General features: G+C 44.0%; 1 protein-coding gene across 6 annotated transcripts in view; it reads right to left on the reverse strand.

Annotated features, from left to right (window-relative positions):
* MTIF2 (mitochondrial translational initiation factor 2) overlaps nt 1-24,806 on the reverse strand; it is an 857,581-nt gene that overhangs the window by 618,048 nt on the left and 214,727 nt on the right. For all 6 annotated transcript variants that reach the window (XM_069608244.1, XM_069608249.1, XM_069608245.1 and 3 more), the window contains one exon: nt 17,202-17,362. In XM_069608244.1, coding sequence (XP_069464345.1) covers nt 17,202-17,362 — 161 coding nt within the window. The remainder of the gene's footprint in view (nt 1-17,201; nt 17,363-24,806) is intronic.

Genomic DNA, 24,806 nt, shown 5'->3' on the forward strand with positions numbered 1-24,806 from the left:
GCCCTGAGCTCGAGCAGATTGATATGCAGGAGGACCTCTGCCCTGGACCATGAGCCATGAATCGAGTAGCTCTCCAGAGTAGCACCCCAGCCCGAAAGTGAGAAATTCGTTCTTACCACCAGAGTGGGCTCCGTTAGGGTAAAGGGAGTTCCCACTGCCACATTGCAGTCCATCAGCCAGCAGTGAAGATCTGGTTGGAGGGACAGTTTCCTGGTCCCAGTTGGCTGCCAGGAGGAGCTGGAGGCACCTCATCTTGAGGCAGGCGTGCCGAACTGTGTGCCCGCAAAATGCCATCATGCCCAGAAGGTTCTGGACCCACCATGCCGAGGTGGTCGGATTGGTCAGAAAGTGCCCTATCACCTTGCGGAGGGACAGGAGCCTCTCGGGCGAGGGGAACACCCACTGCATGGCTGTGTCCCAGCGCCCCCCGAGGAATAACAAGTCCAGGGCGGGAGTCAGATGCAACTTCTGCCAGTTGAGCGAGCAGTAGTACACCGCTTCTTCAGGCGAGCTGGTCCTCACAAGCTAGTCATCCAAATAGGAGGATGACAAAGACTATGGCTTGGAATACAAGGAAGGCGTCGCCACAACTGAAGAGTGCGGCTGAGGGTGGGAGGCCAGGAGGACTGGTTCCCCATCCAAAGGCCTAAACCGGCTATCCAATTTCTTGTTCATCTGGGCATTAGCCCTGGGCTTCCCCCAGACTTTCCTCGCCCCGACAGGACATCTTTCTGGACGGCAATGCCCGAATGGCTTGTGGCACGCCAGGCCAGCACCTCTGCCAACACCCCAACTGCTGGGGGGGCCTGCTCTGGCTGGGGGACCCCCAAGAACTCTTCAAGGACCTGACGACAGTCATGAAACGCCTTCACTGATGCCAAAGGCTCTTCGTCCTATGCGTGGTCGTCACCCCCCACCCCCTTTTCCAGAGAAGGGGAGTCTGGGTCCTGGGACACAGGGGCTGGAGGTGTCCCCCCTGTTCCGCACCCAAAAGTGGCTGGGTATCAACAGGCGACTTCGGGGGGGGGGGTGGGGGGGCGTGCGTGTGCGTGTGCGTGTGTGTGTGTTTTTTTCTCCCCCCACCCCCCCCCGTTACAGATGAAAATGTGTTTCAAGGTGGCTTATTTTCAGCATTTGGTCGCGATTAAGATATTAAAATTACGGCCTTATGTGCCGTCATGAACGAAAATGTGTCTTAAGGTTGCTTATTTTAAGCAGCCCATTTAAAACATACATAACTATTGTTGTTTCTCTCTTTGTCCTTCTTGTGCTCAGCACTTGAAATTCATACAGTATGAAGGCACTGGATGAAGAAAATGGCGTATAAAAAGACTCTCCATTCTGAGTCAATTTTTTGGCTGTGCTTCTGGACATGGCTATTTATCCGAGCCATTTATATTAGGTGAGTTGGTCATTACAATGCACCACTAGGTTAAGGTTTGCGCTGTATTTTAAAGGGTCAGCAGTGAATCTGTATTGCGTTACAATTTAGAATTAGGGAAAAAAAATTCCCAATCTTATTAGATGTTCTTGTGTTTTGTCTCCACAGACTCATTAATTGAGGTCTGGCTGTTACATGGTTGTCGCATCTCTAAATTGAAAAACATGATGTTGGTCACAATTTACTTGGTCGAGAATATGGTATTTGTTACTTCTCCCGGTTGTGCTTTGTGGTTGCTTTGATCTTAGATTATGGATTATGTCCTTATGATTATTCCATTTTTAATCCACTGTGTGTTGTTCTTGTGTGTTTTCATTTCCTTTTTAGGGTTAACAACACCCATTTTGGTCTCTTGTTCATTGCTGGTTTTAAAAATTCTGTACATTTGAATTCATCCATATTTTGTGGCGCTTGACAACAAGGGAGCGCGCCATCCTGAGGAAGACGGACATCAACTGAAATACAGCTAGACGATCTAATCCGTCGAAACTACCTTATGTGATGTAAATAAGTTTTGTTAGGTTGACTCTTAACTATTCTGTAGTCCCTACAACAGTGTAGTCGACGAATGGCACCCCATTTGAATGAATTGTGCAATTTTTCTATGTTGATTGGATTGTATTCGTATAGAAATGCTACCGCTGTTGCACTTGTGAATACCAGTCCCCTTTCGCGTGATCCCCTTCACCAGACTGGGGTGTCTGGTTTTTCACTCGTGTATATGCGGTGTGGGATCCCCATTGCAGTTTCTGTTAGGATGTTATTAACACTTTAATTGCGATGCACTTTATTCTTAAAAAACCCAATATGTACTATGGGTCAAACACAGATTTAATATGATATTTTATCTACTTGTGAATAAATAATAAAATGTAACTAAAATGTCCTTGTATATATTGTCTTTGGGTTGTCTTTTGATCTGGTTGTGCCTCTCTGGGCATTGGCCCTTTGAAGTCTGCTGCAACACTTATGCATTCATTTGAATTTTGTTCCGCTTGGCATGACCTCTGTTTGATAAGGGACTATACAGTACTGCACCCCGAGGGTGTTGTGTCAGCTCCGCCCAAGCCTCCTGCATGGCCAGTCTAGGGTTCAGGTGATCGCCATTCCCCCACGTCCCTGCCGCTATCCTGTGTAGTAATGTGGCCTTAGGTTTCCCCTGAGAAGGGGAGGGATGTAGGAGTCTGCACATAATGGGGCTCATGTTGGCAAAATGAGTAATTTGCCGGCAGAGAGCCGTTATGTATACACTGAAATATAAACAGCTCCCTGCCACCAAATTTTCATCATTTGCGCTGCAGGGTGCAAATGTAAAGGTGACAGGGCAGCATACAAGCGTGTACGCTGCCTTTTGTCCTTCACATTTACACTCTGCAGTGTAAATGGTAAACTCAGCCTGGCATCCTGGCATGCCAGGCAGCATTTACTTTTGTTTGTGAGCACCACTTGTCATGGCAAGCGGCGCTCACAATTGACATGAACCCCCCCCCCCCTGAGATGCAAACATGTCAGGGAGGGTTTCATTTAAACTGGGAACACTGCTTACCATGCGTGCATGGTAAGCAGCGTTTCCAATTGAAATTAAACCCTCCCCAACATGCATGCATCTCAGGGAGGGTTTAATTCTAATTGTGCATGCTCTCTGCCATGCGAGCATGGTTGGGAGTGCGTACAATGGATCCCTATGTAGTCTGCCTGCTTTATGTTTTTGCATAAAGCTAGCGCACCATAAAGGGATTGCCAGCATCTGCCCCGCATTGAAAATCCATGCCACGCAGATGCTGGAGCATTTGTATGGTGGAGAGGAAGGAGGTGGCGGAAACTCAAGTTGCATTCCTCTCCACCTCTCTGCCATACAAATGTTTGAATACAAGCCTGTAACGTAAATGAATGTCATAAAAGCCCTATGAAAGGATTTTACACCACTCAATTACGCTTCGTGCTCATGGAACATGAGCTTGAATGTGTTAAGTAAAGAGTTCTGGAGAAATTTTTTAAAGCCCTCTGGAGAGGGTTTGTTTTACTATCTACCCTAAAAGTGAAAAAGTGATTCCAAACAAAAGGGAAGCCAAACCTCTCTAATTAATAGTTGCTCCCCAACACGTAGGTCCGCGCACCCTCCACTCCCACCCTACCTGAGACTGGGTGATCTGCTCCCCACAGTTTCCTCCCCAAATTGCTTGTAGATCCCTTGCTACCAAACTGCCTGTCCACCCCCTTCCCCGTAAGCTCCCGGTTCCCTTGTTTCTCTGCTTCCCTCATCATGTTCTTCCCCCTATGATCGTAAAGTGCTCCATTGCTTTCTGAAGCTAGATCCATGCTCAATAAATACCCCAATAATAATGATAATAATAATTTTAAAAATAAGCATGATACAGTCAATGTAGGGCCTGGAGGAGGAGGAATGAAAGCACACTTAAGAGCAAAAAGCCAGAGGCCACCAACATTCTGAACACCTTTGGGAACACTGCACCAATTCATTACACTCCTAGGAAAGAAATACACCAAAAAGTAAAAGCAGGAATGTAATGCAGGACTTCAAAAACACATTTCTCCACTTCTGACTTCAGAACTTCAGAGACCCAGGAAAAATGTCCAGATAAGCAGTTAAGTACATCAAGAGTCACTTTGTGAGTTCCTCATTGGATTAAATAGGACAAAGTCAATAGGCACTGTTGCGGTTATCGAGAAAAGAAAGGCAAGTACCAGCTGTACCCCAAATGAGCGGAAACGTCAGCACTGACCCCAGGCGATGACAGAGGAGACCCTCTTCAAGAGCTCCAGTGCCAGGTTTGTTGCCCAGCAGCCCCAGGAAGAGATGAAGCCAAGCAGGATTTGGGCCAGTAGATGTCTATGGCAAAATGTGGTTGAAGGGGATCTGCAGAACCGAACAATCACAGAGTGAACCCTTAAGGTAAGTATCTTGAATAAACCGCCACCTCAAATTCCAGAAATAAGTAGTTATGGGGTTGGTTCATGAAAACAGCTCAGAAAAGCTGAAAAATCCAGTGAGTACCGCTCGTCTTTCTCACACATGGTTTGGAGAATCTGGTCACCCAAGGACTTGAACCCCAGACCAATAAACGACCAAGATGGAGGAAAAGAAGAACAGCCTCAGAGGAGTGGGACCCTCAAGCCAGAAGTGAGCGCAATAATGAAGATGGCTCCTAGAAGAATGCAGCACCAAGCAAATCATATTCCAAAGGGTTGGAGGACAAAGGAGGGCAGCACACCCGCAGAAAACCGAAGCAACAGGTGAGATGAACCAGGATGGCCCAAACTAACAGGAGAGGATGTGTGTAGTGTGAGACTGGCATGGTATCAAGATAGACACAGACTCGAAAGTAACAGTTTGAAAACCTTTATTATCACACTTTGTGGGGTTGGTGTAATGCCTATCTGGCCGAAACTCTAAGGGGGTTGTTCCGTCAACTGATGTTTCTAAGGGACATCGATGTCAGTAAATCCAAAACCAAGGTTCATCTGTGTCCAAACCTATGCTTGCCCTCACTCTTAAACCAAATGGAATAGGGTGTCTTCTTAAAGGAAAAATGGGGATTCAAAAGGAACTGTAAACCACAGCTGGTTTTGGTTTCAGGTAGTCTTACCAATAGGTATAGTTCTGCCACTTCAAAATAGTTCAATTTAAAAGGGTTGCCTTTGTAACCATCCACGTAAGGCTCTTGCAGCAAGTCAAAAGAGTTCATAATGTCTCTGGGTCTATTGGGGTTCCCTTCCCCAAGCTTCAGTCCTACCAGATAAAAAATAAACACAGTTCCTGTTAGGCCTCTCAGGGTTCCATTCCCCAAGCCTGGTCCCCTCTGGTCTCAAACAAACAAAATGTTCCTCTTGTCAGGATGTACATTTCACTGTACAGTTCTTTCATGGGGTAGTATCAGAGACTTTCGAGAATGTCAGGTTCTTTGCTCTTTCCAGGCGAGAACACTCGGACCTCTAACCCCTTTCCTTATTCTCTGGCACCTTTTCCTCTTCTGTGCCTCTTTCCCTCTGTCCTTTTCCACTTTACTGTGCTTCCTGCACACCTTCTTTTCATGTTGCGCACACTTGCACCTTCTCTCCACCTTTCTGTGCCTCTTGCACACTTCGCCTTACTTTCCACATACTCTCTTGCACCTTCATTTGCCCTTTAACATGCCTTTTGCACTCTCTGTATTTCTTTCGGGTTGGTTGCGCCCTCTCTTGACTGTCCGTTTTCCTTCTCACTGTCTCTTTGCTGTCTCTCACGGTTTTGGGTAGCTTGCACCCCTCTCATTACTTTTGGATCCCTCTCGCACCCACCCTTGGCTGTTGCCGTGCTGGCAGCGCACTTTTCTCTCTTTCATTACTTCTGCGCCTCTAGCGCACCTTTTCTGTCATTCCACTTTGCTTTCTTTCACCGCTTTCCAGCTTTGGCTTGCTTTGCTTTACTTTCACCTTTCCCTTGCTTCACTTTGCTTCCCTTCACTGCTTTCCAGCTTTCGCTTGGTTTCGTCCCGCTTTCGCTCACTGGGCTCTCCTTTCAACAACGCTCCTGCTCCCGCTCCAGCCACCTGCAGGCTACTGAGTTTCTCTCTGTATCATGAAACTCACCAACAGTAATGCGCGCTGGAAAGCAGGTTCAAATGGGTTTGGGTCGAGGTCAGGGTTTCACCAGCTGCCCCTCAGAACCCTTGGGACTGGCACACATCCCAAGGGAACAAGCATTTCCCTGAACACCACCAGCAGAAAACAGGCTGCCTCGCTTCAGCTTCCTGCAGACACGGCTCCCTAGCCAAGTTGCAGCCCTTCACGAAGACCGGGCCAGCGTCTCGGCATGCCATTCTCCTCCGGACACTCCTTGGCTCCTCTGGTCCATTCAGCATCCCCAGCTCGTTCAATACTTCTGGCAGAACCACCATTTATATAACGCAGGTGAGTCAATTGGAGTCGTGCACAGTTGGAGTAAAGTGCCTGACCTTGCCTGACTCATATTAGTGGGATAATTCAAAGGTGTTATATGGTCGGCCTCACTTTGTATTCCTATGTTGTTTCTATGGGCAATCCTCATTGCTCCTGATCCCCTCTTCTACGTCCCAGTACTTATTGGAAATGGGGACGGGGAGATTGGGTGTGATTGGAAATATCCCTCTAAGGCTGAGGGAGAGTGGATTGGTGTCTCGCCCTTGGATATTGTCCTCCAAATCCCACGTGACCGTCCACTCAGGTGATCCTCCATCGCTTGTCCACCCCCAGGGTCGGGATCCAAAAGCGATAGCCCTTCCCTGGCCAGCTGATTGGAAGATCCCGGGGGACTAGGTGGGCAAATATCATCAGGTTTCTCACAGTAGGCATCCCAACACCCTTCTGGGTAATGTCAGCTTTTGACACTAAAACAGACTAAGACAGACTACCAAGGCAGTAAACCTGGAAGATGGCAGTAAAACAGACCAGAGATGGCCCTAGTACAGACGTGCGAGCCCAGCCCAGCACACAAGCCGGTCAATGGGCGAAAAAATTGAGAGGATCAGCGCGACAATGGATGGACGTCCAGCAGCCAATCAAAAAAAGGAGTTTGGGTACAGAGGCACAAGCCCAGCTAGTATGGCCTGGCTTGGTCTCAAAATTCAGCAGCAGCTTTTTGGTGTCAAAATCTTCCGAGCAGGAAGGTAAACTTGTAGCCTTCCAAGAAAAATCCAGCAGAACTCAGGGCAGGATCAGTATCTCTCCTAGAGGTACCTACACACTCATTGGCGGGCCCAAGTCAGCCCTGCAATCACATAACATGGATCCTAACAAAGGTTTTGGTGGCTGGCCAATTGGGTTGGTCCCAAAAAGCACCACATTTTTACTTACACTCCAACTTGACATGGCATGGCTAATCTATGGCTATGGACTGGTTTAAACCAGCCCAAACCACTACAGAGGGTGCAGGGCTGGTCTTAGTGAGCCCATGTGTGCAGGACTACGATTTGAGGCCTCCTTTGTAGTTGCCCAGTGAAAGGAATGGCCCAAAAACAAAATGCCAGAGAGCAGAACCTAAAAAATACAGAACTTCAGTAGATGTCCCGCTGGCCACAACAAGGTCAGGGATGCTAAAATCCCTAGGGGAAAAAGCCCAAGGTTTAGGGGTTCCTAAAAGGAACAGCAGAGCCCCAAAAATGTAATTCTGCCCAAACACTGGGCATAACTGAAACAGCAAATGAGGTGTTAATTGGGCATAGTGGAAAAATTTGAAGATCTGCTAACTATACATGTAATAAAATAAACTGGCCATACCTTCCATGATTGTATGGTTCTAATCTCTCTGGTTTCTTTTCCACTTAGTCTAGAGAAAGGGTTCACCCTTTGCTGAAGTGGGAAAGGTATAGAAAGTGCACCACTTGTGATAGTCCCCTGCCTTTAGAGCTCGTTGAGGTGAGAGGATCCAAGGGATTCCCTTTGTGCCTCCTACAGGACAAGCATAACAGTGTGGCTGGCAGCATCCCACTGCCTATGACACCGCCCCCACCCCACTCCAACCGCAACCCCCAGGCAAAGGCAGGGGACGACTTTCTTACAAAAGGTAAATAGCCAACCCACTTGCTGCTTGTCAAAAAGGTCCAAAAGCAGAAAAACACCGACTACTAAAGCAAAGGCTCAAAGGATATGAACACCAACAACAACTCTCAAAGCAAAGTGCAGAGTAAAAGTACCTCTGGAAATGAAGGTTTGTTGGGGTTGCAGGCAGGAAGGAGCAAACACTTGATAGGGGCTACCAGTGGAGTCAGTCAATCTTCTAAGATTAAAAAGGGAACAAGGCACTATTAAAGTAACCCTGCTAGTGGCACATCTCGATTCAAATATCACATTTGTATTCTCAGGGACCGTGAGCATTATGGAGAGTCTTTCACACCACCTGCTCCATCTTAAAGAACATGCAATTCAGTATTGAATGGGCCACATGAACTATTCCAAAGTACATTGAGGGTGCAGTTCCATATAAATTTAACACCTACACTATCCCATTGTGTATGCAGTTGAGTACAGACCGAGCACCTGCACTATCTGAATGTACATTGTGTGATTCAATGAAAAATGAGTACCTACACTATAACCTTTACCAATAGTATGTCCCACATGGGGTGACCCTAAAACAGCAGCCTTTCATTCATGAGTTCTTCTACCTTCGTAGATCAGTTTCTCACACCTCTGTGTTCAGGGGCATTAGAAGCACTGACCCACAGCTAAATATTAGGGTATCCCTTAAGCGTTACCTAGGTCAACTAATGGCAGCTGAACAGTTATGGTCAACTCCTCGGAGGAGAGCAGAGTGGTTTTAGGATTTGGATAAATTCAAATAAGTGAATAGTCATACACCATTTATTTTCTGTAAAAGTATGTTACAATGATGTGCAGGTTACAGACAAGCAGACTGTTTAGAAAATGTCAGAGTTCAGGGTCATTTCCTTACCCACTGGGATGGTAGGCAATGCCCAAAGTCAAATGGGTCCTTTGGGTACAAAAGGGGGATGCTGGTACCATCACTGGGAGTTATCCCCTCATCAAAATCAATGGGATAGTGTGGCTTTTGGTTGGCAGAGTGGGATTCTGGTCCAGATGTTGCTGTAACCACATTTTTAAATACAGGCCTGATGTTCTGACAGGCCCCACGGTTAAAACATAGTTAGTTGACTTTCCAGAATGTTGTGGATCAATGCAAGATTTGAAGTCAAAAGGGGTGGTCCCCATTGCCAATGAAGAAGACCTGCAGAGAAGGTGGTCTGGCAATAACCTCCTTGAGAAAGTGTTGAGTCAGAGCAGAGGGGAACATCTGATGTTAGGGAGAAGTGCAACTTGCTCACAGGAAGACATCACTTTTACAGTTATCAGAAAGTAAAGTCCAAGCCCAGCGACTGCAGTTCAGGTACGACCAAGGCTTTCAGACTCAAGTGGTCTTCTACAGATCTTTAGTGGTCCTCATACTGACAAACCTCATTCCTCTACCAATTGTCAATTGCAGGCACAAGTAGAGAAGTACCAATAAGCATCCTAAACCCAAAGACCACTCATATGTTATTGCCTATAGTGCTTACCGGAGCTCAGGAGCACTTTACAATGGCAGGACGCCAGCAATGTTCTTGGCGATTCATATGGTAGTGCAATGCTATCTGTGGGAGGGATTCTTATTCATCCAGCAGGCATTGTTGGAAGCTGTGGAATCTCCCTTCTGACATCCTGCCAAAGATTACCCTCTAAAGGCAGTGAGCTGCTGGGATCTGTAGATATCAGCTTTCTCATTGGCCAGAGTGATACATAAGTGGTGCTCCGTAACCTTGAAGAAGTGAGACAAGCTAGTTCATAAGCCTACAAGATCACATTGCTCACATGACCTGCACAGGGCAAGCAGAACAACATCTTGACATGAAGAAGCAGGAGCACTGGATAACACAGGGATTTTAACAGGTGGAGGCTTCCTGACCCTGGAAACAAACAAGCAAAGACCCATGTGACTCCGCAGACCATAAAGCTTACCTGACCTGCACAACAGGGCCACTGCATATACCGCCTGGACCAGAGTCATTAGCTTCCGAACATCTGCACAGTACCCCAGCATAAGATCACATAAGTTAGGCCCCGCATCACGATTAGTAATGGTAAAGTCCCTTTTCCTGCATAGAAGTTTTTCTTCCTTCATTAGAACAGTTATTCCCACACTGCAGACTGTCTCTGATGCTGGTGCAGTTCGATGGCTCAAACATTTTGGCAGCTAACAGTGCTGTCCTTATAACATGAACACAGGTTCCTATCGGGGAGCTTTATTCACTTAGCGACATCCTAATCTCATTTAATAACCTTGTTGTCTGGATGCCCTGGATGACACCAAACTCACCCAGTGAACTCAACTTGGCAGAGTCCCCACTCAAGGCATTCACTTGTAACCATGTCAGAAAGTTACCCTCTTGCATTTCTACATTATCTTCATTGAGGAGCAAAAATAAACATATTTGTAATCATATATTTTGTTGATATTTTCTTATTGAACGTTATAAAGAGTTTTATGTACCTTTAATTGCTCCGCTCCCCCCATAAGAATGCTACCTTGGGTGCTACACCACAGTGGGTTTGGAGTAACTGAGCTGCTTAGTTGTGGATAGACTCCTGTCACACCCTAAAACACAGACAGCTAGGAATCCTCCAAACAGTGTTAAATTCACCCATTACACCCAGGCAGGCTACCTACGGTGTGGTTGAAAGTCCTAAACTAAGGCTCTTAGCGTACCAGCAACCACCCAGTTTTGTCGTGTGCATGTCCTTTCTCATCACTGCCTGGGATGCCCTGCTTGCTGGTGGCAGATTACCTAAATGTAGTTGGGGTATAAGGGGTACGCTGGGGTAGCTCTACAGAGCACCCTGTAAATACTCAGTATAGTGTACTAAGTCAGGCCAGGGTTGCCTACTTGAGGGTGAATGTGAAATACATGGCAGCATGCAGGGGGCCTTCCTAACCTCATCGACGTGTTGTAAGGAAGACAAAGAAATCAATCATACATAGACAAAACAAGATGGCACAGATGTAGCCGTTTGTGGACACTTCCTGATTGAGCTCTGTTGGGGAGCAGCTCTGTATTCACCCTCATAAGACAAGTGTGAAAGAGTGTCTGGGGCTTTGATTGAGAATACACATTCCAACCTAATGCCCGGGAACAGGAAAAATACTTGCTAAGAATGAACGTGGTGGTCCCAGTGGTTAGATGGCCACCAAAACTTTTGAATGGATGCAAACCTATGGTGTAGATTGATGACTTTTCTTTCAGCTCTAAATATCCAATAAAAAGATATGGTCTGCACCATTAGTTTGTTTAATGTTGAGCCAGGTACCTGCAGCAATAAAGGGGCGCATACATTTAAGAAGGAATATGTGGATTTTCAGCCTCTTTAGGAACAACTCTGATGGTGCAGCTGTACTGGTTTCTACCGATACTGTAGTCTCAGGATCAGACACACCTCACACCTTAGAACAGTAAAGGAGGAAAAGCAGGGCCTGTTTAAGGGCCCGAGTGAAATAGTCAAGGTAACAGATGTAAAATGGATAGAATTCATTAAAAGGACTTTTCAAGGCCCACAATATCCACCTCAGACACCCCGCCCGATGTTAAACACCAAGGTGGGTGAATTTATTGAAACAGTGGACCTGGTAGCTAAAATTAAACAATTAAAATCATCTAGTGCTACCGGCCCTGATGGCCTTACCAATTTGACTCTGAAGGGCAATCCCGAGTTTTGGGCGAGTACGCTGAAATTAATGTACCTACAGGTATGACAAACCGGGGTGATACCCGAGACATGGAAAAGCGCCATCCTAATTCCCATCTTTAAAAAAGGCCAGAGAGAAAGTCCGGAAAACTACAGACTCTTGGCAACGCTGGACTGTAGTGGGAAAGTATTCGCCAATATTTTATTGGAATTACTCACGGAATGGTTAACCCAAAAAGGAATACTTGCTTATCACCAAACGGGGGTTCAGAAAGTGGCGTTAGACTATTCACCTAATCTTGGCCCCGAGGACATTGATCTCTGACCTAGAAGCTAAACCAGGGATGGCCTTATTTGCTTGTTTTGTGGACTATTCGTCTGCTTTTGATAGCGTTGATAGAGGGAAATTATGGACAATGCTTGAGGAATGGGAAATAGACTCCTCACTCCTGTATTTTATAAAAGCCATGTATGGTGACAAAGTAGTTAAAATCCGGTTATCAGAGGACGGGGCATTATCAGACACCACCCCAACTTGAAAGGGTTTAAAACAAGGGTGTGCATTAGCCCCCTTGTTCTTTAACATCTTCCTCTCCGTGCTTGCAAAGAGGTTAGGGGAAGTACTTAACACCCCTCCTCAATATGGGAATAAGGGTCTGGTATGTATATCGTATGCAGACAATGTTGTTATTTTTGACAGGATCAAAGTGGGTCTACAGCGTTCACTCTTGGCCTTGTCAATTTTTTCAGCTGAGTTGGTATATGAAGCCCAAAATCAATAAAACAAAAATCATGGTATTTGGGAGAAAGGCTTCTGCAAACAACGACAATCATTCGTGGTTAGGAGGAGAGAGTGTGGAAACCACCAATTACTACCACTACCTAGGAATTACCATTAGGGCAAAGTAGACAACAACAGCTATTCTAGAAAAGGTAAGCCAAAAAGCTTGGGGGAAATGGTTAGCTCTAAGGAAGAAGATTGACGCCCAAGGAGGGAGATGCCTTGAAGTGAAAATATTAGCATACAAAGTGTCAATCGTGCCTACGATCATGTATGCTTTGGAGGTCTTCCCCTGGAAGTGGATAGAAGCGGTTGGTAAACTGGAGGGAAAGATCCTTTGCTCCATGTTACACTTACCTCCCGGCACGCCTACCCAGGCGATCAGACTAGAATTGGGACTCCCCTCTCTACGCATGGTATGGCCAGTTGCGTCATGTAATCTATGGGCCAAGATAAAGTTTGAGCTGTCAAGCCCCTATAGTCTACTCTCGCTTGCTCTCCAGCATGCGCGCAGATCTGAAACAAGTAGATGGTTCAGCGACTTAGACACCAGAGTGATAGAGTATATGGCTAACATTGGAATTACTCAAATCCCACAGACATGGCTGGACTTCAACTTGGCCAAGATTCCTGTTAAAGCCAGGGTCCATGATATAGACTTAGCTTTGACACATCTTGGTACCTTAAAAAACTTCAGTGAATATGTCAGACAATAATTTTATATAAGGAGTCTTAAGTCCTACTTAACAAAAAAACGGTACCCTGCAATGACTAGGTTCATGCATCAGTTAGATTACAGACAATTAAGGTGTTTGAAAACACCGGAGCATGGATAGGCATTCCACGGCACAAAAGGCTATGCAGACTCTGGAGTCTGCAAGACGTGCGCTGACACAATGTGAAAAGCTAGTAACCTTATATGAGAGGGCGTAAGTGAAGTATAAAGACCCTGGTTCTGACGTATTCTGGAGTTGCCTGTTTGGAGCCGACTCATCAGTACTATCAACAGTGGCAATGCATGTATGGGAGGAAATTTGTAAAATAATTCAGGAGTATCACAGTCCTAGCCTTCAATACTGATTTTAATAATTAATGTACATATTATTTTAAATTTGATTAATTGTTTTCCTATATATTAATTTTAAATGTTGATGGTTGTATTAATGCTAATGCATAAATGTAAATGTGTATTTTTTGTATATGTTAGTGCGGAAAGGATGCTAGACTTCCAGAACGCACTTTAAATTAAAAAAAATAACAATGTATGTACTTTTTTTTGTTTAATGAAGTGCAAACCTGTCTGTGGAGCCACGAAGTGTTGTGCACATAAGTTACAGAGAGAGTCATTAGTATACTGGACTTTGTAGATGATACAAAGTGGTCCAGTGGTCCAGTGGCTGGTGCTCAAGTGTTTTGAACCTTGGTTCAGGAATGATTTTAACAGTTGCTTGGTGGGGTGGTATTCCAGAGTAATGCTGTATAACAAAAGAATGCCTGTAATCTAATGTTTTCAATCCAGCAATGTTTAGATTCTAATCTTGCAGTGGTGCTACTACTGGAATTGGGCTGATACCCACCAAAGATATCCATCATTTCAGCTAGATAAGATGGCACTCGTGTGGATACAGCCTTAAATGTAACGCAGGCTGCTTTGAAGGTGATCTGGGCTGCGATCGGCACACAGTGCAACAATCAGGCATAGGGGCAATCTGCTCACATTTTCTGTTGCCAGCAATATGTCTTGTTGCAGCATATTGCACTGCTTTGACTGGAAAGAGGGTGGAGGCCAGGAAACCTGCAAGGAGCAGGTTATCTCCTCGAGGTGTAAAAGCAGCAGGTATTTAACAGTGGTTCAAAAGACTTTGTGTAAGAGTGAGAGCTGTATTAGGCTATGTGGGTTTAATTGTTGGCAATGTGGTATCTGAATGAGAGGCTAGAGTCAATGGCAAAACCCATAGATTTGGCACACTGGTCCAGTTACAATGTGAATCCTTTGAGATAAATGCTGGATATCCATGATTGGATAAGTGCTTGTATGCCGGGTCGCTGGGGAACACAAAACTCAGTTTTCGTGGGGGGAAATTTTAGTTATATTGACATTATCGAGCACTGAACGAGCGCAAGACAGTGTTTTAACTGTGAGCGATAGAGATGGGTATCTTGACTTGGTTGGACCTACTCAGTGGCTGCCTCTACTGACTCCTTGACCCCCAACGAGATCCTATGATGTGTTAGCCAGTACAGATACAAAAGACTCTGTGGCAAGGACAAAGACACGATAGCAAGAGTAACCAGACAGATCAACGTGTCTAGGGTTACTACATAATTGGACTAAAAACATGATAATCGTTGCTTACCTGCAGTCATCAACAGCTCGACCTCAATTGTACCGTCCCACCACAGGAACTGCAATTTCCCAAAAGCAGAAGACTCCTTTACTACATTTTGCAACCTTCTCACTAAAGTTGCCACCGGAACCATATGACCCTTAAGGGGGTGCCCTACAGTAACCAGAGATCTTTCCGACTGAGTGGTTTCTTATATTGAGTGATAGACAAAGGGTGTCCAGTCAAAGGGTTGAATGAAAAGGACTGAAATACAATTGGTTCGAGTCAAAAGGACCTAAAACCCAAAAATCGAATGCTTTTTTAAAAATGTATTTTTTTGTTTTTGCTTGGTATGGATACAATTTGTTGTTTTTGGCCAAAAAATTACATTCGATTGTTTTGTTTTAGGTCCTTATGACTCGAACCAATTGTATTTCTGTCCTTTTCATTCGACCCTTTGACCTATAACCTAGACAAACAACTTGACAGCCACAGCATTAGGCCCAGTATCCTGTGCTTCCTATCCGATCCGATGCTACCTTTATTTCCCTTTAGAAATAGTCTTAGTGGAGGGGACACAGGCAATGCGACATACCTAGAGTCAAATCCCGAGTGCTCCATTAACCTCAACAAAGACTTGTATAGTAATTCGCACTTGTCAAGAATAAACCTTTTTACTCACCTGCAACAGTAGATAAAGTAAATCTATAATCTGGAACATTGTGGTGACAATGCCTATCTGAACGGTATCCAGTTATTTTATTCGACAGGAATTCTGCGGGAAGTGCTTTACTATGACAGAAATCTGCTGGAAAAACCATTTCTAATTATGTGGGTGGTAGGGGGCAGGTAGGGGTTAAAACTGGAGGGTTGGGGTCTGGGGAAGGGGGATTAGTGTAGGGAAAGGGGGGTTTGGAGGCAGAACCCCCAAAATAAAATCAATCAGTGTAGTAAAGTACTTCGGCAGAATTCATGTGGAAAAAATAACATTTAACTATTTGAACCAATAGCCTGTTATACAGCATTTCTGTCTCCACACTGACCTCCAGAGAAGTTTGCCTAGAGTCTAGACTGTTTGTGCCAGGGGAGCACGGTAGAACACAGGGAAGATTTAGGAGGTAGCACTTCACATATAGTAGAAACAGGGTGCATGCCATATTGAGAAAGGTTGTCATAGGAACTAGAGACAGTAGCTGGTAGTAAGCAAAAGACACACAGAGAAAGGTAAGGTCAAGCAAATTTACTGGGTAACAAGGATTTGTCAGAGTAAGGGGTGTACTTGTATATAGGGGATGTTTAGGGATATTAGGGAAAGTCCTTGGGATCTATATCAGCCGATTACTCTTAATTATCATCCAGCAGTGTCATGTCTTGGATTTGCCAAAGAGATAGTTGTAGTCAGTGTAAGTGTACAACTGAACACCATGTACTAAGAAAAGTAAGACTCCCACACATGAAGTAGGCAACCAAAGAGTATCCCTTATCTGATCTTAACAGAGAGCAACACAGGAGTTACACTGTATTCAAATACAGAGCTGAGGCATAATAGTGGACCAATGTGCAAGGAAGGTGGAAAAACCAGGTACAGGACCGGCAGAGAAAACAATGCAACATGCATAAACTGATGTAGAGAGAAAAATCACAGGCCAAGAATCAGAACTGATAACAAGGACTAGAAATGAAGAAAGCAGATTCGACTGCATCTCTCCTACACTGTTCAAGCTTCACTGGCTTCCCCTCTCCGCCAGGATCATATTCAAAACTGCATGCAACACCTACAAAGCAGTCTTGAACGGAACGCTGACACTCAGTGGATAACCTCTGGACCTTGTATTAAAAAAAACATCAGAAGGCTGGAGTCTAAGCTAGGCTGTAAGGAGAAGGCTCGTAACCAGTCCCTCTCCTGCCACGCCCCAAAAATCTGGAACTTAATCCCAGCAGAGGCTGAAAATGCACCCACTGAAGTACTCTGGGGCCAGACTGCATATTGCTTTATGGACCAAGCACAGGGTTTGAAACTCTATCCTTCACTGGCAACCAATGGAGGGTTTTAGAGTTGGCATGAAGAGGAATTGTCATCTCTGGCCAAATATGAGTCAAACTACATGGTTGTTAACTCTTTCTAAAATAGTTTTTTTTTATAAGGGATCTCTAGGTAAATGCCATTTTCAGTAGTCCATGAAGAGATAAACCACAAAAACCAGAACATTTTTTACTTTACTCCCATACACCTTGTATCTTTCTGAAAGGTTTTTCTTTAGCAAAAGAATGTCTTTTGCATACCATTGTTTTGTGACAAGCAGAAGCTTGTGGCTACCGTCTGACAAAGGTTTAGAACAATAAAATGATGGGCATATACTTAAATACATTACAAGCTTAGTTACTAAATAACAGTGACATTGAATACACCCAATATGTTGTTTCAATGGTTAAAACTTACCATTAAAAGCCCCAATGTGCTGTGTGATGCCGCCAGCCTCCATTGCTGCCACCTGGGTCTCTCGTAGCTTGTCAAGTAATGTTGTTTTTCCATGATCAACGTGGCCCATGATGGTAACTACTGGGGGTCTAGGAGTTAATAATGCAGGTTCTGCGGGAGGTCTAAAAAAACAGTTCCAATTTTATCCTACTACGCAAGAACCAAAACATGAAATAGTATCTTGTTATTTGACATTAGCAACACAGCTTTAAAACCTGCTGAACAAATGAATCAGGCCGTCTTAGAACAAACTATTGGTGTATGAATAGGTTTGTAACAATTTCTTTTAAAATTGGGTGCTTGTTAGTTTACAAAGAAACGTTGTGCACAAATGAGAGAAATTCTCTCCATCATTACAAAGTACCTACTTAAAAAGTTAAGAAAACACATAGCATATTCCAAGACAGACATATTTCTACATTCGTTTCAATAAAGGTTTATGCCCCACGTTTTTACAATCACGCTTCCCACAGAAAGTGCTAGTGCGTATACTGTTCCAGACCTGCTATATCCACAGATCCACTTAGCTCTTATTTAGGACCACTAATATAAATTACATTTAAAAACCTAAGCAGTGCGAACGTTAAGCATAATTCATGTCCAGAAAAAATGTGTTGCCAAAAGGTCTGTGAGTTGATCCAGCTAATGTCATCAACAAGTGTATTAAAAAAACTGACATTGTAGCTGCAGCAGACCTGGGCAGTCAATAACAACGTGAACTCAATGTTCCACTACTCCCAATTCTTTACAGTAAGCACAAATATTTTGGGACTACCCCCTGTGAGAAAGGCATGGTATCAAAGTAAGACAAGCACAAGTGATCACAGTTCAAGGGTGTTTAATAAACTATAAAATGGGTGAGATAAACACCTAATCTAAACCCAAATCTAAGATGGGAGCAAGCAACGACCATCAAATAATAATAATAATACAGTCCTAGTAGAGTCTAGTCAAATAAAAAGGGCCAATACTAAAAGCAAAACTATTGCCAATCCTTACTGCTATGCTACAAAAGAGTGTGGGATAATTTTCACAAGAAAAGAAAGAAGTGTTCACAAAATGATAAGTTAGTATGTTATGGCCGGGGTCTCCCTTTCCTGTGTTTTCAGCACATGACAAGACGGGACTCTCGAGCACAGTACACACTGTTCGTTTTCTCTATAATCGGGGCCTTCTGTGCCCAAGTCTCTTTAGTGCAAAGTCTCTTGCCTCAGAGGGCCTAATATACCAAAACAACAAAACAAACAGTTCCTTCTGATAATTTTCATGTTGGGTGATTACTCTTCACCCTTGGATCCCATCAGTCGGGGTCCGATCCTCTTCTTAGTGGTTAGCCTCCCTCAATTGGGCTCAGACCAACCATTCACTGTTGACATCCCTCAGTCGTGTTCATACTGGTCGTCACAATGTTGTTCACTTAACTTCTTCACACTTTTCTCTTGACGTCCCTTAGTTGGGTTCACTATCGTCTTTCAATCAAGTTCCTTATTTGTAATATTCAAAAGTCTCAATGTCTTTTTAAACAACTGCCATTTAATCAGGTCCCCCTCATCCAAGCTCAAACCCTCCACAGCACCTGCCAACTCCAAACAAAGACTTCCCAAGGGCAATCACGTCTCGCTGGGTCGCTTTGTTAGCCTATGGCCTGGGTGTGTTCATTCACAATCACTAGTTCGCACAGTGTTCCCCTTTGCCGAGCGCAAACGCCTGTCTCACAATTCCCTTAGTCGGGTTCACAATTCTATAATCGTAAAAACCTCTCTAACCTGTCATGTCAAGGACATTCGATTATACAAGGGGTTTTGCTTGACCCGTGTATAACCACCTTGGCACCTCACATCTGCCTTCCCTATAGCCTCTTGGTACTGGTATTTTCGTAACTCTTTTGTTCAATACAGTCTCGTTGTTCAGGAGAGGGTACCAGTCAGAGATCCCCGAACAAGTGCCCACATGGAGCCGGACTACTCTATCTCTGGTATTTTCTTTACTCACAAAGGACCTCTGTCTCTTAATCTTCTTAATGTTCCCACTGCAACCTTGATTCTAACACATTCCGGCCCGCTATCAGGTTCTTCTGAGTCACCAGCAGTGCTGGACTCGTTGGCGTTTCTTTTGTCGCTGGATTGAAGGACGGTGCCACGATGGCAACCACGTCTCCCCGCCCTGGCAATCAGTGTGTGAGGGTTCCATGTACGGCTGACATCCGTCACACCATTCGCCAGCTGGGATCTCTGGTCTTATGTTTCTTGTGTCTGAGGCTTTGCGTGTCTGGGTTGACAAGGGCAAGGGCAACTCCCTCCTTGGTGAGCTTTCAGGTTTCGCTGCCTTTCTCGTCCATTTGAACTGCCGTCCTGAATTAGCCGCTTCCCGTGAGTTCAGCTTTGCTCGGAGTGTGCATGCTCCACCTTTTATCCCAGTAGGGAAGGCAAAGGGTAGTCAGGTGTGTGTGTGTAGTTGTTGGAAATTGCCTGATTCTGCCTGAGCCTTGTGTTGGGACATGTCAGGTAAACGGCTCTGATATTAGTCCATTGTCGCTCGCGGGGAAAGAGGGTGCTCGTATCGGAAAGGGGGGGGGGGTCGAGTTTTTAAGTATCCTACTGGACAGGATGGGGAAAGGGTGTCATAAGGAAGGGGATACCGCATCTCACTCTTTGGCGTCCCACTTCCACTCCCCGAAGATCCCTCATCCAGGTGATCCTCTCGCACTGGTCCACCCGCAGGAACTGGATCCAATAGCAATGGCCGTGTCCTGGCCACCCCGATGACAGATCCCCAGCGACTAGTAAGCGAGACACCTTCCGGTGTCTAGCCCCCCCCCCCTTCCCCCTCCACACTTCTAATAGGATTGATTTTGCTTGTGGGTAGCACATGTACTCTAAATCTCAAAGGTGCGCACGCCAGTGAGAATTGGGCATAGTGGTCAAATATTTCGGAATATTACCCTGATTGTGTAATTCCTATTTTAGATGGTTGTATAATTTGTAATTCAGTATACCATTCCTAGTATCTGACCAATCTATGTTAAAGGGTCTCTTTTTTGCCTGCCCTGTCTCAACAAGGAGTATCAATGTTATCATACTATCTGCCATAATGATTTCTGCTCTTGCCCTAAATTTATGTATTGGGCAAACACTCTTATTTCCCTGATAGTGATGAGATACCTCAAATAGGGAGTTCTCGATAGGCCCAAGCATTTTCCTATACAAATGTAGCATGCAACAATGAAACCACCCCTTAAGTGAGATCAGCCCAAATTAATGACGTATGACCGAGTATGGAAAGCATTTTGGGAGGGTAAGAGTCCATTTCCACACTTTTCCCCCCCAATTGTCCCCAAGTCAATCTTACCTGCCAAATATAAGATTTCAAACCCATAAAAGAAGGATGGCTATACTTTCCCTAGGTAGTTATTTAGCAAAGACTGCACAGAGAAGCAACCATATCTATGGTTAATTAGTTTTATTTGAAAAATGAAACCCTTAGCTTTATCAACCAGTTTTGAGTTAAGGTCCTCCTTCGTTGGGTGAGACCGCAGATGAAAACCCAAATGGGTCAGCTCATTTGTAAGTTCCAAGACCTGGTCACCTGCACTCCACTTATAGATGTATTTCTGCAAAACTTAATAATTTTAGTTTTTGAGGCATTTAATTCTAAATCATCATCTTTTTCATATGTTACGAAAGCATTTATCAGTCATTGGAGCCATAGTCGGCACATGTTAACCAGCACATTTTTTAAGTACCTATGACCGGAGAAACGAAAGCCACTTTTGACATTAGTTCACCCTTATCAAAGACATATAAATTAAACAGGCAACCTTGTTGTAAACCGTTCTGAGAGTCAACTTCTTCGTGGTGTCCCCCTGCACGTTCAAACCGATTTTCAATTTAGTCCCTGTATGAAAATACATTAAAATATTCAACAGACCCACATAGAGAGCCCATTGTTTCAATTTCCACCATAGAATGTCCAAATTTACCACATCGAATGCCATTGAAAGATCTATGCTCCCAACATAAAGGGGCCTACCTGGACTCTGGTTTTCAGACTGTGCCAGAGAATGAATTATAAATCTACTGAGGACAGTGCTATGGTCCTTTCTAAAGCCAGTTTGAAATTTAGCACGGCGTCCAGACTTGATTGCCCATGCAGTCAGTTAATTCAGTGCAAGTGCCGGAAATAACTTGCTGTCTGCATCCAACAATGCAACTGGTCGATAATTCATTGCGCTCGTATTCTATCTTGGAACAGGATAGTAGCCCATGTATTTAGTGCATTTTTTAACACTATGTTACTTAGCCCATTCGACCCCAGCACTCTTGACATAGACGCCTTATTAATAAGTTACCTTATGGTGTCAATACCAAATTGTTGTGTCCATGGTTTGTCTCCAATAAGCATAGGATCTACACTGTTAAGGGCTTTACAGAGGCCCGCAAAATACATTTCCCAAGCAGTGAATGGAATCGAATTTGCCTGGATAGCAGCTTGAGTACTGTCCAGATTCCAGATTAATGACCAAAAGTTACCAGAACTCTTTTTAAGTAAAATGCTTAGCATATCTGCATCTCGTTGGGCTAAGGTGTGCCTATGAGTTTAAATCCAGTTATTAAAGGCTAATCTCAATTTGCGCACCTTCATGATTTTAGTGTCCACTTATCAAATGAAGAGCTCACTAATTTAAGGTTTACTTTTAATTCCTTTTTCTTACTAGTCACAGCGGGATCGTGAATGTGTCTCCTAAACATAAAACCTTGTCTAATATTAGTCAGTTCACTTATTGATTGCTAACAAAGGAGGCAAATAACTCTACCTCAAGAGCATTACACCTATCTTTCCATGTAGTGTGGTCATAGAATGCAGTTAATGAATTACATTTTTCCACGTTATTTGGGTGCCAAATAATTCCATTTATTTTGTTATACACACAAAGATTTGTTATTGTACCCACCGGGATCACACAATCACAGCACCTATGTGGGATTGCAGGGGTCTCCCAAAGCATATACTTGCGGTGAAAGGAACAAATAAAGGATTTCAACATTTTCGTATTAACATTTTCGTATCCTCCCCCCCCCGCAGTGATCATATAGATCCTACCCCCGAACAAATGTTATTCATAAATCCAAAGCTCGGCATTAACATAAAGTGATCTTTTAGGCGAGTTTTGGCAATTCTAAAAACGTTACATTCCATAAATAACTTATCCAATACAAAAATATAGTTGATAGATGATGAGGAGCGGCCATTGGACCATGTACTTTGGAACTCCAAATCTCCTCTCATATTCCCATTTGTAGGCCAAAGAGCCCATCCATGATTTCCATTTATTACCAGGGAGGGATTTGTTGTCCACTTGCTAAACTAATGACTGACACTGAGCTTTAAAAGGGGCACACATAGAATTAAAATCACTGCCTAAGATTAGGTCACAATTTTCACCTTCACTCATAAGGGAATCCATAACCTCAATCATTTTGCGCTGGAAAGTGTCAATCAGGGAATGGGAGGGGCTCCAATAAATATGTATCCATATAAACAGTCTTTTGGGATTTTCTATATTCTGTAATCTGATTTTAACTGCTAAAATGCCTTAATATGTATTTAAAACTTCTAAGAGTTCACCCACATAGTAAGAATTTATTGCAGATATTATTTCTCCTGATGGCCGCCCTCCATTATCCCGAGTGGCAAATTGTTGAACCGTTTTACACCTGTCCATTTTTATAGTTGATAATAGACATACTTCTTGAAGCAGGGTACTGGCGCACATTTTTTCTAGTTCTAGGTCATTGAATATTTGATCATGTCCCCTCAGATTCCACGAAATGATAGAAAGATCAACATAACCTGACATTAAGACCCCTCCACCCGTACTTTGCAATACCATGGCTTTCTCCCGAGAGGATATTTGGCAGCCAACTCCAGTCATCTGCCCCCCATTTCTTCTCTGTGCCTGGGACTGTGATGTTTACGGTCCTTTGTCCCGCGATAGAATTTTGAGCACTGAATTTGAAGATTACTATAATTTGTTGTACACAAATCTACTTGATCGGGGGGGGGGGGTAAGCAGATGGTAGGCATGCTAATTCGCTTTTTCAGGTTCCAAGGTCCATAATAAGGAATCATATTGTAGCCCATCTGTTGAAGGGCCTGTCCTTCGATATTTTGCAGCTCATATGCTATGTACGAATGCATAGTGATCACCACTATATCTGTTCTTTCATCATCCACAAAATCTACCAGATTGAAATCCCTCGAAGACAGCAACCGAAGCTTGGGTATCTTGTGTATTGGGTTCAAAATGTATGATCGATTCAATATAACTTCATTTTCACCCCTTAAAACAAATTCCAGCAACAACTGTTTAGTAGCACTTTTTTTCCTGTGGTAGGTATGATGATCTTTCCAACACTTGCTTGGGCTCATCCAATGGCCATTAAGGAACTGTATGGCAAGTATTAAGGTGTGATGCATATTGCAGAGGAGTACATCCTTGACCACCTGAGTTTGTGAGGCACTTGTGATTAACATCTTTGTGTCTGATTTGGGTGTAGACTCAGATACACTGTATGCTGATATGCTGATATGCTGAATGATGGGGCCAGATGTTTTTGTGAGTGCACTTTGTATGACTTTACATTGGGGTTTTGTCCCCCATGGTGCCAGAGCAGCAAACTGGGGCTGAAACGGAAGTATTGACTGTTATAGTCAGGTTTTCCATCTCCATAAAGCCTGCGCTTGTAAAGCTTTTTCATCTGTTAAATGCAAGCCTCTAACAGACTTTGTAGAGTTCTTTCGATTAACAGCTTTTCTCTGTTGATTTTTAGTTTTCTTTATGGGTGGGCCTTTCAGAAGCTTATTCCGTTTTTTAGCCAACGTTTTGCCACGTCGGTCCTTGTAAATCCTAGACAAACCCATGTGATCTAAAGAATCTTTCTCATTCTCAATCACTGTAGTACCTGGCTCAGATCATTTCTGATTTCCCTCCAATTCTCCCTACTTCGTTAACTTCAATTGTTTGTCCGAAGCAAGTTTCTCCATCTCAGCTTAATATCGCTTTGCCTCAGTGCGTGTCCCTTGATTTACAGATGGATATTGTCATATATGCGCACCAGCGAGCTCAGAGCCAAATTCATAGCTGAAATAGAGTGGGAGGATAGTTTGCTTTTCTCCTTGTCATCACTGCGGATGTGATGTAAAACAGATAATTCAGGACTGTTACAAAGATAAGAGGAAATGACCGGCATATGCTCGACTATTCTCAACTCATGTTCAGTTAGAAAAAAGGATAGATTCAGGGCTCTTTAAAAGTACTATCTTCTGCAACTGAGCCTACATTTTGTTAGTGGGCAGCCATTCGACAGTACACTACTGCTTACGTTTGCTTTCTCCAATATACTTAGATCATTTATAAAATTGGAGTCCAAAGCTGACACAGGCTGCGCAGAGTCTCTTACATCTAAGGGGGGCACTCTCTTGTTTGCACTCGGTGTCCCCAAGGTTTCTGTTACTTTGGACTTAGTACACTGTGCCTTTTTTTCTCTGCCGTGTCAGGCTATCTGG

This window comes from Ambystoma mexicanum, chromosome 4q, assembly GCF_040938575.1.
Source record: "Ambystoma mexicanum isolate Mex_15411 chromosome 4q, UKY_AmexF1_1, whole genome shotgun sequence".
NCBI classification, from domain to species: domain Eukaryota; kingdom Metazoa; phylum Chordata; class Amphibia; order Caudata; family Ambystomatidae; genus Ambystoma; species Ambystoma mexicanum.